General features: G+C 44.5%; 1 protein-coding gene across 2 annotated transcripts in view; it reads left to right on the top strand.

The window, feature by feature from the left end:
- The window catches only part of LOC143300555 (lysosome membrane protein 2-like), a 34234-nt gene that overhangs the window by 9274 nt on the left and 6644 nt on the right, over window positions 1–18316 (top strand). For both annotated transcript variants that reach the window (XM_076614309.1, XM_076614308.1), the window contains exons 4-11: window positions 1334–1475; window positions 5443–5640; window positions 6317–6408; window positions 9105–9154; window positions 10359–10428; window positions 12076–12257; window positions 13377–13510; window positions 16032–16105. In XM_076614309.1, the coding sequence (XP_076470424.1) occupies window positions 1334–1475; window positions 5443–5640; window positions 6317–6408; window positions 9105–9154; window positions 10359–10428; window positions 12076–12257; window positions 13377–13510; window positions 16032–16105 (942 nt within the window). The remainder of the gene's footprint in view (window positions 1–1333; window positions 1476–5442; window positions 5641–6316; window positions 6409–9104; window positions 9155–10358; window positions 10429–12075; window positions 12258–13376; window positions 13511–16031; window positions 16106–18316) is intronic.

Genomic DNA, 18316 nt, shown 5'->3' with positions numbered 1-18316 from the left:
GTAAAAAAAAAAAAAGGGGGAAATTACTCTGTAATTAATGCAAGGGGACTTAATTTGCTTTAAACTGATCTTTCTCATCTTAAACATTACATTTTGAAATTATACTCAATACATAAAAAGCTTGGATTTAAAAAAAAAAAAAGTGTATCACAAGTGAGTCTTGAAGGCCTTGCCTCTCTTGTTTTTCATATTTTGTTATGCCCCAAAAGCACCGAGAGTAAGGTAAGCCAATTACTGTGTAAACACTTTTCTTTTAAACGTCATACAAATTCTGTCCAAAAACGTTGTATAGGACTATGGACTCTCAAACTTGGAGGTAAGATTGCGCTGGCTCTCAGTGCTGCAGCCTTGGGGGCTAGCTGGCCTTTCGGGACCATCCCACCTGCAGACTGTCCTAAAGCCCTCTTGGCAGAGAGAGTGGGAATATATATGATAGTCAGTCGAGTCCGACTATGACCATCAGAACAGCAGAGGAGGCAACTGCTGTTCCGACTATTTGGGCTAGAATTTGATTATAGTGGAGAGTGTCTTGCCCAAGTTACATCCCCACTCTCTCGGCCAAGAGGGTTTTAGGACAGTCGGCGTTGGGATGGTTCCCAAAAGCCAACTAGCCCACAAGGCTGCAGCACAAAGAGCCAGTGCAATTTTGCCTCCTAGTTTGAGAGTCATAGTCCTTCACAAAAGACTAAGCTGTAAATGATTTCCCATTGACTGGAGAAACCATTGATAATACAGCTCTCACTTTGCTGTTGGCCCAAATGTAAACTTATGTCAATCTGTGATATAAGCACTCTCCACCACAATCAAACTTAATGCAAGCCGAGATAGTCGGGACAACAGCAGCCTAAACTGCTGTTCTGATGGTCATAGTCGCGCACGACTATCATACATTTGTATTTCTCTTTTTTGTCACAACAGATTTCTCTGTGTGCAATTCGGGCTGCTCTCTCCATGGAGAGCGCGTCGCTACATTGCGAGCGCCACCCTTCTTTTGTGTTTTTTTTTCCCCTGCGTGTGGTTTTATTTATCTTTCTTATCGAAGTGGATTTGTCTGCTGAATTTTGCCAGGGACAACCCTTTTGTTGCCGTGGGTTCTTTTACGTGCGCTAAGTGCATGCTGCACACAGGACCTCGGTTTATCGTCTCATCCGAATGACTAGCGTCCAGACCACCACTCAAGGTCTAGTGGAGGGGGAGAAAATATTAGCGCCTGAGCCGTGATTCGAACTAGCGCGCTTAGCTTCTCTCGCTTCCTATGCGGACGCGTTTACCTCTAGGCCATCACTCCACGTACATACATACATACATTATGAAAGTGTATTGTGTCGTGCAGAGAGGAGAGAAGGAAGGAGAGCATTGTGTTCCACGAGAACGACACGGTTAGCTACCGAGAGAAACAGACCTTCTTCTTCCAGAGGAACATGTCTGTGGGGGACGACACGGACATCATCACTACAGGAAACCTCGTTGTTTTGGTGTGTGTTGTTCTGGCATTCATCTGTGTGTGTGGTATGTGGTGTGTGTGTGTGTGTGTGTGTGTGTGTGTGTGTGTGTGTGTGTGTGTGTGTGTGTGTGTGTGTGTGTGTGTGTGTGTGTGTGTGTGTGTGTGTGTTCGGGCGGAAACAGACGTCCTCAACACAGGAAACCTGGTTGTTTGAATGAATGTTGTTTTGGCTCCATATATTATGTATTCCCCTGCCGCCCCCCCCCCCTCTCTCTCTCTGTGTGTGCATGATCATGTGCGTGTATGTGTGTGCGTGCGCGCGCGTGCGTGTGTGTGTGTGTGTGTGTGTGTGTGTGTGTGTGTGTGTGTGTGTGCCACGGTGATATTATTTTTCTCCCTCCCTTCCGCCCTCCATCCACCCCCTCCCCCAGTCTGCCTCTGTGTGTGTGTGTGTGTGTGTGTGTGTGTGTGTGTGTGTGTGTGTGTGTGTGTGTGTTGCAACTGTTGTTCTTTCTTTCTCTCTTTCTCTCTCACGCTCTCTCTCTCTCCTTCTCTGCATAATCATGTGCGTGTGTATATGGGTGTGCGCACGAGCGAGCGAGCGCGTGTGTGTGTGATATTTTTCTCCCTTTCTTCTTCACTCCGTCCCTCCCTCCTCCCAGTCTGTCTGTCTGTGTCTTTATCTGTGTCTCCGTCTGTGTCTGTGTCTGTGTCTCTGATTCTGTCTGTCTGTTTTCTGTCTGTCTCTCTTGTCTGTTTGTTTGTGTTTGTTTGTTGTTGTTGCTTTTTTTTCATTTTTGTGTGTATGTGTGTGTTAGCTGATTATTCAATTGATAGAGCTGTACACATAAAGACACAAACATATTAAATTAGCAAAGAGACTAACAATAATCTGTTCCTATTTGTCACACACACACACACACACACACACACACACACACACACACACACACACACACACACATGGCTGTAGTAATCATTACCCACTTTGTCTCACCTGGTTCAAATATCGTGTTAAAATCCCAATGGTAGGACACAAAGCAAAACATCACAGGAGTTTTAAGAACTTTGAGAATTTTTTTTTTTCTGACCTCGCACCCCCGCCCCCACCCCCTCTAGATTACATAGTGGAGTGATGGCCTAGAGGTAACGCGTCCGCCTAGGAAGCGAGAGAATCTGAGCGCGCTTGTTCGAATCACGGTTCAGCCGCCGATATTTTCTCCCCCTCCACTAGACCTTGATTGATGGTCTGGACGCTAGTCATTCAGATGAGACGATAAACCGAGGTCCCGTGTGCAACATGCACTTAGCGCACGTAAAAGAGCCCACGGCAACAAAAGGGTTGTTCCTGGCAAAATTCTGTAGAAAAATCCACTTCGATAGGAAAAACAAATAAAACTGCATGCAGGAAAAAATACAAAAAAAATGGGTGGCGCTGTAGTGTAGCGACGCGCTCTCCCTGGGGAGAGCAGCCCGAGTTTCACACAGAGAAATCTGTTGTGATAAAAAGAAATACAAATACAAATACAAAATATATCAGATAAGAAATCATGACGAAGCAGCTGGATTCTGGATAAATACATTCACTACTGTATACAACAAACATGCACCTTTCATAAAGAACAGAGTTAGACAAGAAACAAAACCATCATGGATAACAAAAGAAACTGACATTGAAATATATCTCAGAGATTATTGGAAGAAAGATTGAACACGTGATCAGTTTAATAAACAAAGGAATAGAATAAAGCCATGAAACGTAAATCTAAATTCAATTAATTTCAAAAATTCCTAGTTACTACAAAAGATTCTCGATCGTCAGATTAGGAAAGCCATTAACATGCTAAATAATAAACATGCGTCAGAAAATAAACGAATTATCACTTATGCAACAGCAGGTCAATTAAACAATCACTTTGAAAGCATTGCTAATAAAATCATATCTAACGAGAGGAACAGGGAAAATGACCTCAACAACTCAAAAGAGAATGTTGATTCAAAGCAAAATCAGGTTCCATGTAGAGAACCTGGCGGTCTTAGATGTAAGTAAGAGATTGTCTCTTCTGAAGCAATCTGGTATGTGTGATTTTGACGGTTTAGGTGGTAGGGTGTTAACGTTTTCTTCCCCTGTTACATTTTGATACTCTGACATATCTTTATAATTTTTATATCGATTAGAACTGTTTTCCTTTTGAATTCAAGCAAGCAAAAGTTTTACAAATCAGGTGATTCCACTGATTCTTCTAATTACATACCAATTTCTGTCTTGTCTCTATCTATCAAAACCTGTCGATAAACACTAGCAGAAACAAACAAGAACAAATTATTCCAAGTCTTCCTTCCTGTCTCCCTCAGTGGTCTCTTTGTTTCAAGTCCAGTGAGGCTACCGGTCCACAGTATCTTTCTGATCTCGTTCAAACTTACATTCTCTCACGCCTTCTTCTTCTTCTTCTTCTGCGTTCACTCGTATGCACACGAGTGGGCTTTTACGTGTATGACCGTTTTTACCCCCCCCATGTAGGCAGCCATACTCCGTTTTCTGGGGTGTGCATGCTGGGTATGTCCTATTTTCCATAACCCACCGAACGCTGACATGGATTACAGGATCTTTAACGTGCGTATTTGATCTTCTGCTTGTATATACACACGAAGGGGGTTCAGGCACTAGCAGGTCTGCACATATGTTGACCTGGGAGATCGTAAAAATGTCCACCCTTTACCCACCAGGCGCCGTCACCGTGATTCGAATCCGGGACCCTCAGATTGAAAGTCCAACGCTTTAACCACTCGGCTATTGCGCCCGTCATTCTCTCACGCCAACTCCGTTCTTTTTCTGACACCCGCCTGCTTAGATCCTTCGAACCAAAACGTATGGCCATCGCAGTTTTTCATTCCAAGCCCCCTTTCTTTGGTATCAACGTCCTCAGCCTCTCCGTCACTCATCTTCGCTGCAGTCTTTCAAATCCAGTCTGAAGATTCACCTTTTTCCCTCCTGAATAATTCTCAACAGCTCATCCCTTTCCAGTATGAACTGAAATGACTATTAGTAAGTGAGTTTGAGAGTTTCAGAATTTGTTGGTTGTGTATTTGATTGTGCCCTATTTATGATTGTGTGCTATGACTTGTGTGAATGCGTGCGCGTGTGCTTGGAGCGGGGGTGAGGGGGGGGGGGGTGAGGGGGGGGAATAATTTTTTATATGTTTTGTATCTTGTGTTCAGTTTTTTCCTTTTTGATATGTATGTGTGTGTTCTATTTCCTAGTATTTGTAAACGCCTAGGGCTTATTTTCAAGATTAGGCGTAAATTTTCACAATAATAGTAAGAATAATAACAATGGTATTAATGATAATAATAATGATGATAATGACCATACACATAACCATATCTTACGCATACTTAGAGCAAGGAATAACCTGCACAAATCCAGATTCTTTTTCTCTGGTAGAAATTTATGAAATAGCTTTCCACTCACTTAAAAAAAAAAAAGGTATTACAAACAGGAACGTGTTTAGGAAAAAAAATCTTTAGAAGCATCTCATTGACAATCTAAAAGGTGGACAGTAATGCTAGCCTGTTATCTATTTGTCTATTGCTTCATCTATTATTTTAGTAATGTTTTGTGCATGATTCCGTTGGTCGCGTACTTGTTTTATACGGGGAAATACGTGTTTGTAACATGCAGGGGTGGGGTGGGGGTGGGGGGGGGTTGAAGTTATCGTCACAAGCATGTGTGTTTGCATTTCTTTGTGTGAATGAGAAATGCACGTATGAATTTTTTTTTTTATTATGTATTTGTGAAGATATTTCCTTCAGATTTACTTTCTGTTTTCTTCTTTTTTACTCTTTCTTTTTCCGTTCTTTCTTTTTTCTTTTTCTTCTTCTTTTTTTTTGTGTTCAGATAGCTTGCTGTAAATAAATAAATAAATAAAGAAAAAAAAGCAGCAGTTGCTGCTTATTCAATGTTCCATCATGAAATAACATTTTGCCTTTCGACACAGACGGCGGCGAACCTTCTGCAGTACGCTACCACGGGCGTCAGACTGGTGTCGATGGCTCTGAGCACAGCACGTGAGGATCTGTTCGTTGAGCGCTCCGTCAAGGATCTCCTCTGGGGCTATCACGACAAGGGCCTGGAGGCTTTGAGCACGCAGCGTCCCGACTTGATTCCCAGCACTACTGTCGGCTACTTCGTGAATGTACGTGTCTGTGTGGGAGGGGTTGAGGGGGGGGGGGATGGGTGGTGGTGGTGGGGGGGGGTATTGGAGGATTGGTCATAAAATTCATAATTGACACAGAAGATGTGAAAGACTTGGGGGGGGTGGGGGGGGGGGAACGATGTTTATTATTTATTTTATTTTTTAAATCATTATTTAATGTCGATATCTAATGTATGTATGTTATTGTATGTGTACAGTGTCAGGTCTGTTCATTCGTGTAGATTGATTTGTGTCAGATGATGAATGACTCAATTTTCGTTTTCTTTTGTGTTGTTCATGCTTTGAATGTTCGTCGAAAATGTATGCGTATGTTAGTCTTTGTGCGAGTGTATGTCCATGTGTGCCTGCACGGACACATACATACGCGCGCGCGCGCTTGCATGCACCCACGCACGCACACACAGAAAAAAGAGAAGGCAATTTTTACTGAAATTGACTTGACGCACGTCCGCGCGCACATAACTGACGTTCACTTATTTTGTATACTATTGTGCACTGTTGTATTTGTATTGTTTCAAGTGAGGCGATCAGAGCCCATTATAGAGGGAGTTTGCACCCTACGAGTACTGGATGTTATTACTGTCAGTAGTATAGCAAGAGCAGCAGTAATGGCGGTTGCTGTTTATCATGACCATGAAGCGCCTGACTTGTGCAGAGAAACAACACAGAGACGGAAGTGGTGAACGTGTTCACGGGAAAGAACGCGGTGGAGACCCTGGGTCACGTGGACAAGTACAACGGTTCCAGGTAAGTTTCAGTTTCAGTTTCAGTAGCTCAAGGAGGCGTCACTTGCACTGCGTTCGGACAAATCCATATACGCTACACTACATCTGCCAAGCAGATGCCTGACCAGCAGCGTAACCCAACGCGCTTGGTCAGGCCTTGAGAAAAAAATAAAATAAAATAAAAATAAAATAAAATAAAAATACTAATAGATAAACAAATAAAGAGCCGGTGTAACTGCCTCAAAGCAACCCCCCCCCAGCCCCACCCCCAACCCCCACCCCACCCGCCCTTTTGGGTTTTACCTCGGGGTCATTCTGTGCTAGCCTCGGATGACCCCAGGGGTTATATGTGGCAGTTCAAAATCGACCTCACCACCCCCTATCCCTGGCTGGAAATTACCCCACCCCCACCCCCCAGCCCCCTTTCTACGGGTTTAATCAAGCCCTGGGGAAAAAAAAGGAAGTTTCTTCTGGGCTAGCCTTTACTACACCCCCCCCCCCCTCCTCTCCATTGCAGCCTAACGGAAACAAACGTGGGGGAGTTCTACATTGGTAACCTGTATTAGATATACGGATCAAATCTACATCTCGGGGTTATTTCAAGCTAGCCTAGAATTTCTCCCTTACGCATTTATCTGTGGGGGTGGGGGTGGGGGTCCGTTCTGACGAGTTGAAGTTTACCCCCACGTTGGACTTGAGATCTACCAGTGTTCACCAGTGGTCGGGGTATGAGGCCCTGGTCTGGATTTCATGAGCGATCTTTGCAGTGCAATGTTGAATGTACCTATGTCTATGGAAATAATGCATACTTCGGAAAACCCTTGATGCTAAGCAAATTCGGGTACCGCTAAAATCGCTGATTCAACCCAGCCCTGTTTCGGCATGGTGTTGTCTGTCTCTATGGCAAAGGTATTTTTGTCCGCTTTTCCTCACTCCGCCCAGCCATGAATGGGGGTACCGGGCTTGGGTCGGGGAGGGTTCAACACGGCAGGAGAGGGTCGGGCCCTGCTTTCCCATGCCGGGCACCTAACACAGTCAGTATGAATTCACTGCCCCTGCGGCCGAAAATGTCCATGGGACCACAACGGGTTTCAAACTCTGATCACTGATGAACGGTGGATCACATGTCCAACACCATACCGACTCTGTCCCTTAGCTTAGAGCACTTACAAACTGTTGCATTCATTCACACGCAGCTTGACATCTCTGGAGTCTGACTTATTGTGCCCTGGAGTCTGGGTAATAGTGCTCTGGAGTCTGATGGTGCTCTAGAGTCTTCGTAATGGTGCTCTGGAGACTGACTAAGGGTCCTCTGGATTCTGACTAACGATGGTCTGGAGACTGACGTAGTGGTGTTCCGGGACTGACAAAGGGTCCTCTAGAGTCTGATGGTGCTCTGGAGTCTGACTGATGGTGCTCTGGGGTCTGACTGATGGTGCTCTGGGGTCTGACTGATGGTGCTCTGGAGTCTGACTGATGGTGCTCTGGGGTCTGACTGATGGTGCTCTGGAGTCTGACTGATGGTGCTTTGGAGTCTGACTGACAATGGTCTGGAGTCTGACTGATGGTGCTCTGGAGTCTGACTGATGGTGCTCTGGAGTCTGACTGATGGTGCTCTGGAGTCTGACTGATGGTGCTTTGGAGTCTGACTGATGGTGCTCTGGAGTCTGACTGATGGTGCTCTGGAGTCTGACTGATGGTGCTCTGGGGTCTGACTGATGGTGCTCTGGAGTCTGACTGATGGTGCTCTGGAGTCTGACTGATGGTGGTCTGGGATCTGATGGTGCTCTGGAGTCTGACTGATGGTGCTTTGGGGTCTGATGGTGCTCTGGAGTCTGACTGATGGTGCTTTGGAGTCTGACTGATGGTGCTCTGGGGTCTGACTGATGGTGCTCTGGAGTCTGACTGATGGTGCTCTGGAGTCTGACTGGCTCTGGAGTCTGACTGATGGTGCTTTGGAGTCTGACTGATGGTGCTCTGGAGTCTGACTGATGGTGCTCTGGAGTCTGACTGATGGTGCTTTGGAGTCTGACTGATGGTGCTCTGGAGACTGACTGATGGTGCTCTGGAGTCTGACTGATGGTGCTTTGGAGTCTGACTGATGGTGGTCTGGGATCTGATGGTGCTCTGGAGTCTGACTGATGGTGCTCTGGGGTCTGACTGATGGTGCTCTGGAGTCTGACTGATGGTGCTCTGGAGTCTGACTGATGGTGCTCTGGAGTCTGACTGATGGTGCTCTGGAGTCTGACTGATGGTGCTCTGGAGTCTGACTGATGGTGCTCTGGAGACTGACTGATGGTGCAAAATAAAAGCTAACAAAACGCAAGGCTAACTAAAGCGCATGACAGATCTCTTGCTTCAAAATGGCCTGGTTTATAATCAGCATTGTATAAAAAAAAAAAGAAAAAAAAGAAGCATTCCTCTTTATGAAAAGAGATAATTGCTCTTTTCATGGAAAACGTAGGTTTTTGTTTTTTTTTGTCTTATCGGGAAAACTAAAGTTACCTATTTTCGTGAAGAAAATGAGCCTTTTCACATAAAAAATATAGCATACCAATATCTTCATTCGGGACCAAAATGAGTCATTTCACCAACAAAAATTAAAATTTCTTCTCACCAGGAAAATAAGCTTTTTCGTCATGAAAGTTATGTGAAATGTGCACCTATTTGATACAAGTATTCCTCCTTGAAAATTGTTTATTAATTGTTGTTTTACAGGCTTCTTCCGTTCTGGAGCACGTCCTGGGCAAACATGATCAATGGAACAGGTCAGTGTGATTAATCAAATTTGTGTTCAGGTCAGAAGGACTGGGCTATGTTGTGAACGTAATCAGTGTGTCAACAATGTGGACTCTCAAGCGAGAGAATCTGAGCGTATCGGATCGATTTCCACACTTGCCTGAATTTTACCACCTCCACTAGATTTAGAGTATTGGACTGGGCGCTAGTCATTCGGTCATAGAGCTCGTAAAGAACCCACGGCAGCAATAGAGTTGGCGCTAGCAACATTTCGTAGCAAAATCCACTCCAATACACAAGTGTGTGTGCGCGCGCGATTATTTATTTGTTTTTGGTGTTTTTTGGTGGTGGTGTTTTATGGTTGTGTGTGTGTGTGTGTGTGTGTGTGTGTGTGTGTGTGTGTGTGTGTGTGTGTGTGTGTGCGTGTGTGTGTGTATGTGTGTGTGTGTGTGAGTGTATGTGTGTGTGTGTGTGTGTGTGTGTGTGTGTGTGTGTGTGTGTGTGTTAGTAATTAGCTCCTTGAAATCAGTCAGTGAAACAGAAGTTGATGAGACCCGATCACACTAAAATATTCGATACAAAAAAATACTGGAAAAGAAAAGAAGAATGAAAACAGTATTGTCTCAAAAATCTAAAAGTAAAGAAATGAATAAAATACAACATAACAAAGTAAGCTAAATAAATGAAAAGGTGACAATCCGAATTGCCTTGCTCTCAGTTCCTTTGACAGTATTATTCTGGTGTACGAGGGAATAAAAACATAAACTGAGGGTGAGGGAAGCATTTTCATGTGTTTATAACTGTTAAAACTGTCATCTTCCTAGTATAATTAATGACATAACAATAGTAATGGTAATCAGGCTTCCTTACAAAAGTGGTAGTTGCAGCCAGCATCATCATCAGCAGAAATTTATCAGTTTTAAATTGTATAACAGTATAGTTAAATTTGTTTGATATTCAGATGAAAGAGATGTTATTCAAACCCCATGCTCTCTTTAACACTATTTGCGTAATTTTCCGATATGTGGATGTTGATATTTGCCAATTTTTAATTTTCAATTACCTACCCATGTGATTCTGCTCAATTTCATTTCCCTTCTTTGATATTCATTTGAATAATTTTATCTTCTTTCTTTGCTTGATTAGTTCCTACCTTTCTTTTGACTTGAATAGTTGTTGTTTTTTCTATATTGTTTTCTTATTTATATATTCATTTATTTACTCCTTTTTCAGATGGTACTATTTTTCCACCTTTCCAACAAGAGACGGTATCATTGGATGTGTTCTCATCTGATATATGCAGGTGCGTTCTCTTTAGAATCAGACCCAAAGTATATGCGCGCGCGCGCATACACGTACACACACGCGCGCGTGCACTGAGCGTCACTTTTATTGCATCATTATTATGGTGATACAACTTTTCTTCGCATCATATTGTGCCATATCAAACTGCCCACATCGTTGAAACTTGTGTCGTATAACATGACTACCTGTGGTGTGTCATATCGTGACACATAATTATAACACAGCACCGTACAGTCCAATATATAACCAATATAGCAATGCTGTTTACATGGGACAGGTTTTCTCCACTAACGTTTGTCAAGAGTAACACACGGATCGGTCTCCATCCAGTGCTAAGTTGTAATGATGGTTTGGGGCATGACGACTTTAACTCACTCAGTACGGCCAGTCCTCTCTTCTCTTCTACACAGACCCCTCGGATGTCCAGTGGGTGTCTGAATGACCCAACCTTTAGCTTCCGTCGTCAGAATTGTGGTATTCTTTGTCAACATTCACCTCTTCAGTATAAGAGCCTTCCGCTTGCAATATTTTGATGACTGGGGTGAAACGCTGTTAACGTCGTCTCTTTCGCCGTTCGTATGGAGAGAGTTAATGAGAGTCATTAGTGTTCATCTAACAGCCGATGACTCACTAAACCAGCATAACGGATCCAGACAATAAAACGCGCGTGCTACTGACCATGTAGTGCGTATTTCGGCGATAAGTCTGTTTACAGTGACATGACTCCACCCCTTGCCTGGAAATTCCTTTACGATCCTTCTTCCACCCCAGCCTTTCTCCTTGAAGCAGTTTTCAACGGTAACCTTATCACTTTCACTCAAAGGCATGGTTGATCCTTCCAAACTGAAACTTTGGACAGAACTGATTTTGGATACAGACGACAATTTAAAAAAAAAAAAAATCAATAGAATTGACACCCAGACAGGCTATTTTTAGACTGACACTGATTGACAGATGCCAACACCTGGCAGCTGGCATGAACATGATGGTCTCATTGCACAGGTCTGATATTGGATTTTTGACATGCTGTTTTAAAGTTGACAATACTCGCATAATTTGCGTCCGAATGTTTAGATATTTTGCAGACTTAGTGATAATACCCTAAGGTTACTGTGTAAAAATTTTCAGTGAATTCGGTTTCTCTATCCCTGAGAAAATACTTGTCAAAAAGCTGTTTACTTTTGGGGGGACACCCGATATATATATATATATATATATATATATATATATATATGGAGAAATCTGTTTGACAAAAGCAGAGTGATACAAAACAATACAATACAATGCAACGGAACGCAACACAACGCAACGCAACGCAACGCAAAACAACACAACACAACGCAACTGAACGCAGCGCAACGCAACACAACACAACACAACGCAACGCAACACAATACAACTGAACGCAACGCAATACAACACAACACAACACAACACAACACAACTCAACGCAACGCAACACAATACAATACAACTGAACGCAACGCAACGCAACGCAACACAACTCAACACAATACAATACAATACAACTGAACGCAACGCAACGCAACGCAACACAATACAATACAACTGAACGCAACGCAACAGAACAACAAAAAACAACACAATACAATACAATACAATACAATACAATACATTTGCACAGGTCTGTGAACATGAAGTACCAGAAGGGGGTGAAAACCAAGCAAGGAATCAACCTCAGACGGTTCGTGATCTCGGAATCGCAGCTGCAGAACAGCTCTCTGAACGCAGACAATATCGGCTACTGCACGCCACAGACAAAGTGCCTACCTACCGGCCTCCTGAACCTGACCCACTGCTTGGAAAGTATAAAGAAATTTATCACGTGTGTGTGTGTGTGTGTGTGTGTGTGTGTGTGTGTGTGTGTGTGTGTGTGTGTGTGTGAGCGAAGCTGACTGTATGATGCTGGACACGAATGACTGATGAGCGCCCACAGGCATCTCTCAGACCGCTCTGCCCAGGTTGGCAGCCTGTTGTGCGAATAACTCCTTTGTAAAACGCTTAGAGCTGGATCTCTGACCGAGGTTAGGCGTTGTATATCATATATAAGTATCAATATCAACCACTAAGTGTTGCCAAAACATACCATCGAAATCAGCATCGGTGGTGACGACGATGTTGTTGTTGTTGTTAGGCTATTGTCGTTGTCGTCACGGTCGTTGTTGTCATCGTCGTCGTCGCTGTCACCATCTTCATTATTCTGTCCGTCTTTCTTTCTGTCTGTCACACACACACACACACACACACACACACACAACACACACACACACACACACACACACACACACACACACACACACACACACACACACACACGCATATTCCACTGCTGCTACTTCCGCTACAGCAGCTGCTACTCATGAATGACAGTTGTGGAACCACTGTTACTACTGTTTCAGCGAACACAGGGTGCACGAAATGTACATTATGCTGCTGCAGATGACGATGATGATGATGATGATGATGATGATGATGATGATGAGGAGGAGGAGGAGGAGGAGGAGGAGGAGGTTGACCCGCCTATTCCCCATTGGCCTACTCTTTAATCGTACGGCTACCTTCAGTGGCCTCTTGACTCTTCAGAGTTTGACTCCTTGTCCTGTTTGGCCGAACTGCCGTTTTGCGCGCGCACAAACTCTGTCTCTGTCTCTGTCTGTCTGTCTGTCTCTCTCTCTCTCTGCCTCCCCTCTCCATACTTTCTCCCTCTGTATGTCACATACACACACACACACGCACGCGCGCGCGCGCACACACACACACACACACGCACGCACACAACTACGCACACACTGACACAGAGCCACTGAGTGCATAAGAACTCTGGGAAGAAAAGGCGATTCGGGGTTACCAATTAAGTGACAGGCGAATCAAGAATGGAAGGAATCGGGATGACGCCATGAAGATGTCTGTTTACTTACTGTGCAGAACTGTTCAAAGTGTCGGTGCCGGCAGTGGCTTCCTACCCCCACTTCTACCATGCCGACCCCGTGGTGCAGCAGAGCGTTGAGGGGATGAACCCTGACCCACTCCTCCACCAGACTGCCGTGGATGTGGAGCCGGTACGTAGAATCCATCCCCAATCCAGATCCCTGTCCAGGGATCTCCCATCATCTACACCCATTTTATGGGATTACTCCCACGCAGGTCAATCCGAGTCCCCCGTACACTGTTACACCCGTGTTCGGCTGTCGCAGTCCTCGCGTCGGTAGTCCACATGGAACTATCCATGTTAGGTCGCCAGAAGGCCACGCACCAGAGGAGACCCCACACTGCTGCTGAGTCACTTCTGTGGTGTTCATTTGTGCTCGTTCTGATTTAACGTACTTTGGACACCACCTGCTAATCCCCCTACTGACGACAATAATAGCTTAGTCGCGGAGCCAGACTGAGTACGAGTGTGTACCCCACCACCCAGAGTGGAAACCGTTACCACGTCCCTCCGTCGACAGTTCCCCATGATTCTGCCGACGCCGAAAGACCTTGACAGGACACTCAGCATAGAAGTGGAGAGGGGTCGAAACTGAGGTCACCATGAGAGCAGGACATGCAAGACTACATAATTTGGCACTTAAAAAAAAAAAATTCATGACGAAGGAGAAGGATTTGATGATGACAATGTTGCTACGGAGGATCATTTAGGTTTCGGACGATGTGACAAGGTTGTTCTCTACGCTTCCTTTCATAATGATTTCCCGGCGTTAACCAGGCCCGAGAGATACAGACACTTGCAGTTTCGATCTGGAAATCTTAGCTACACGCCCAAAGACGTATCCCTGAACTTAAGTCTTTAACAGTCATGACTGGATACTGTCCGTCAGTCAGTGTAATTCGAAATAAAATTCCAGATGGGTGACTGACTAAACTTTCTGCTAAAGATTACAAGGTCCCATAGCTTTTTACGGCCATCGGGGGAGTGAACTCCTATCCGCAACACCATGCAGAAACGAGCCTTCAACTCTGATGACTGGTGAACACTTGATTACAAGTCCAATGCCTGACAATCTGCCACGGCGTCCCTGTACTCACAAGCAACACATTCTGACACGTTAATTCGGCCACACTGAATTTTGAAAGACACTGCTTTTAATTAAGAAGAACAACAATGAAAAATATGTTGCACAGAATGACGAATCACCGGAGGTTCTTTGTTTGTAAACGTTGAACACAAGCTGACAGGCCAGACGACAGCTGTGGCGTACAACCTCGTGACGAAGAGAAACGATGTTCGTTCACAAACACAGACTTGAGTCAAACAGTAATTTGACTCTGTTTAAACTCTGATTTGTCAGAATAGTCAAAGTCAGCACACTACACTGTAAAAGAGCAACTCGCAGTGAAGTTTGCCACACACGCCCTAAAATTAGTGCGGAGTACACATAAGAAGGGGGAAGAGCCCCTCCCTGTGATGAGCCTCTCACCGTGAAACACGTGCTCCATGACTTGTCCCTCCGTGGGCGCTGATGGACTTCTTGAAAGAAGTGAACATTTTAAATCAGATTTGAAGGTTTTAAACTATGGAAGGTTTTTTAAACTGTGAGTGGAAAGCTTAAAGTGGTGACTTGTTTTTATTGTGGTTTTTTGTTTTTTGTTTTTTTGTTTTGTTTTTCTTTTACCCTTGTTGCAGGTATGAACGTGGCGATAGCCTTGAGATGGCCTTAGTGGTCGGCGAGGCTCAGAGCACCATAATTTCATTTCATTTCATAAGAAAGCCGCTCGGCAGATTGGGTAGGGCAATGGGTGCAGAGTTCACCAGTGATCAGGGTCAGAGGCCCCGTTTCGGCATGATGTTGCGTCTTTGGGAAAAAGCACTTTACTCCGATTTCCCTCAATCCACCAGGATATGAATGGGTACCTGACTCCGGTTTGGAAAGGTTAGAACGAAAGGAGATAGTACTGGGCATCGTTCGTATCGTTTATCTATTTATAGTCTGTTCATTTAAGATGATGACATTAGACTGGGCATCGCTTTCTTAGAAATGGCGCTGAGGTCACCATGAGAGCAGGACATGCAAGACTACATAATTTGGCACTTAAAAAAAAAATCTATTCATGACGAAGGAGAAGGATTTGATGATGACAATGTTGCTACGGAGGATCATTTAGGTTTCGGACGATGTGACAAGGTTGTACTCTACGCTGAACATGTCACAGAGAAATTCACTACCCCGATGTCCGTACATACATTTTAATTAAACACATTCACTTTATCTGCCTTCTGTTTGTTAGTTCTAGATCGGTGTACTTGATAAGATTATTCAAAGAAAGCTCAGTTCTGTTTAGCACAAGGATTGACCAGTTCTGTTTCTTCTACGGTCATCGGGGAAGTGAATTTATATCCGCTGTGTCTATGGCTCAGCCGTGGTATGATATATATATATATATATGCATATGTTTGCTATGTATGTTTGTGGGCGTGGGTGTGTTTATGGGTGCGTGCATGCGCTTGTCGACATGCGTGCGTGCTTATGTGTGTGTGTGTGTGTGTGTGTGTGTGTGTGTGTGTGTGTGGATGCGTGGGGAATGGGGTTGTGGGTATGGTGAGATGCTGTGAGAGCTAATTCTGTTGTATTGCGCTTGCAGTGGACTGGTCTGGTACTACAGTCCTACAAACGCATGCAGATCAACATGCACGTGCAGAAGCTGGATGGATTGGCGTGCGTATCCTCTTTTTGTTGCTTTTTCCCCAACATCGTTTGTCCAGACAAAGGTTTACATATAGGCTGCAAATACAATTTGAACATGGAAAGTGAAATAATGATATTGCTCTGAACATGAATCGTTCGACATTAAAATGAAGTGGGCAGAAAAATAGATATTCATAAAACGTGCTGTTTCCATGTGGCAATGTTCATGGTCACTGCTTTCCTGTATTGCACATTTCGGATCATATCTCACATATTTCAACGTTATCTTAAAGACATCAGTTTAACTGTCTGAATACATGGGCGTCATAGCCAAGTGGTTAAAGCGTTGGACTTCAATCTTAGGGTTCCGGGTTCGAATCTCGGTAACGGCGGTGGGTAAACGGTGGTGATTTTTTCCGATCTCCCAGGTCAACATATGTGCAGACCTGCTAGTGCCTGAATCCCCTTCGTGTGCATACACACACAAACACCAAGGTCAAATACGCACCTTAAAGATCCTGTAATCCATGTCAGTGTTTGGTGGGTTATGGAGACACGAAAATACCCAGCATGCATCAACCACGACAGCGTCATCGGCAACTGAGTCGATGTTGGTCGTGTAACGGAAAGAAGAGGAAGAGAGAAGAAGAAGTGTTTCCTCTCATTGTCTCTGTCTGTCTGTCTGTCTGTCTCTCTCTCTCTCTGTCAGCATACACCCAGCATACACCCCCCCCGCCCCCCGAAAACGGAGTATAGCAAACTACATGACTGGGTAAATAAATAAAACGGTCATACACATAAAATGTTAAATTTACATGTATGTCTGAGTGTGTATGTGTGCGCGCCTGAAATCTGATTGAAAGACACAGGAAACGAATGATGATGGCAGCCGTCAGTCGGCTCTACCCATGTAGGCAGCCTGTTGTGTACATTACCCCGTGTTTTTAAGCGCTTAGAGCTTGGTCTCCGACCGAGGATAGGCGCTATATAATTATCCATATCAATCAATCAGCACAACACAACACAATATAGCGCAATATGATGAAAATCATGTTAAAAGAAAGAAAATGTGGGGCTGTGAAAAACTAATCTGGATGACGAAGTTATTTAGATGCATTATGATATACCACACGCCTAAAATCACTCAACTCGAAAAGACAGTCGGGTTACAGAAAGATGCGACACAGCACAGCACAGCACAGCACAGCACAGCACAGCACAGCACAGCACAGCACAACACAGCACAGCACAACACAGCACAGCACAACACAGCACAGCACAGCACAGCACAACACAACACAGCACAGCACAACACAGCACAGCACAACACAGCACAGCACAGCACAGCACAGCACAACACAGCACAGCACAGCACAGCACAGCACAGTACAGCACAGCACAACACAACACAGCACAGCACAACACAGCACAGCACAACACAACACAGCACAGCACAACACAGCACAACACAACACAGCACAGCACAGCACAGCACAACACAGCACAGCACAACACAGCACAGCACAACACAGCACAGCACAACACAGCACAGCACAACACAACACAGCACAACACAGCACAGCACAACACAGCACAGCACAGCACAACATAGCACAGCACAGCACAGCACAACACAGCACAGCACAGCACAGCACAGCACAGCACAGCACAGCACAGCACAGCACAACATAGCACAACACAACACAGTACACAGAAGAGCGGCACAATGAAATACAGGCAAAGTTTGAAGAAATGATAAAGTCCGAACATAAGCTGAAAAAAACAACAACCTATATTCACACAAACACAAACAACACACGTCATGCACAGCTCAAAACTATGTGACAATAATGCAAAACAGAAAACCATAATAATCTACAGAAGTAGTGCATACAATATTTGATTATTGATTTTTTTTTTTTTTTTTTTTTTTGGTCCTAATCCCGCTTCCCCCGTCCCGCCTCTCACACACACCCTTCCAATATTATGTTTTTTCTTTCTCCAATCACTGACACTCACCCTCTCCATTTTAGATTTTGTACTCTATCTTTTCCACATTGTGTTCTCTCTCTCTGTCTGTCTGTCTGTCTGTCTGTCTCTCTCTTCCTTTCTTAGTCACCTCCCCCTTGCCCCCACCCCCACCCCCCCTCCCCTCCACCTCAACCGCTCCCCCCCACCCCACCCCTCCCCTTTTCATTCGAATATACAGAAATGTCGATTTCTAATTGATAATAACAATCA

Source organism: Babylonia areolata, chromosome 26 (genome assembly GCF_041734735.1).
Source record: "Babylonia areolata isolate BAREFJ2019XMU chromosome 26, ASM4173473v1, whole genome shotgun sequence".
Classification (NCBI taxonomy): Eukaryota; Metazoa; Mollusca; class Gastropoda; order Neogastropoda; family Buccinidae; genus Babylonia; species Babylonia areolata.
This window is presented reverse-complemented; position numbering and strand designations above follow the sequence as displayed.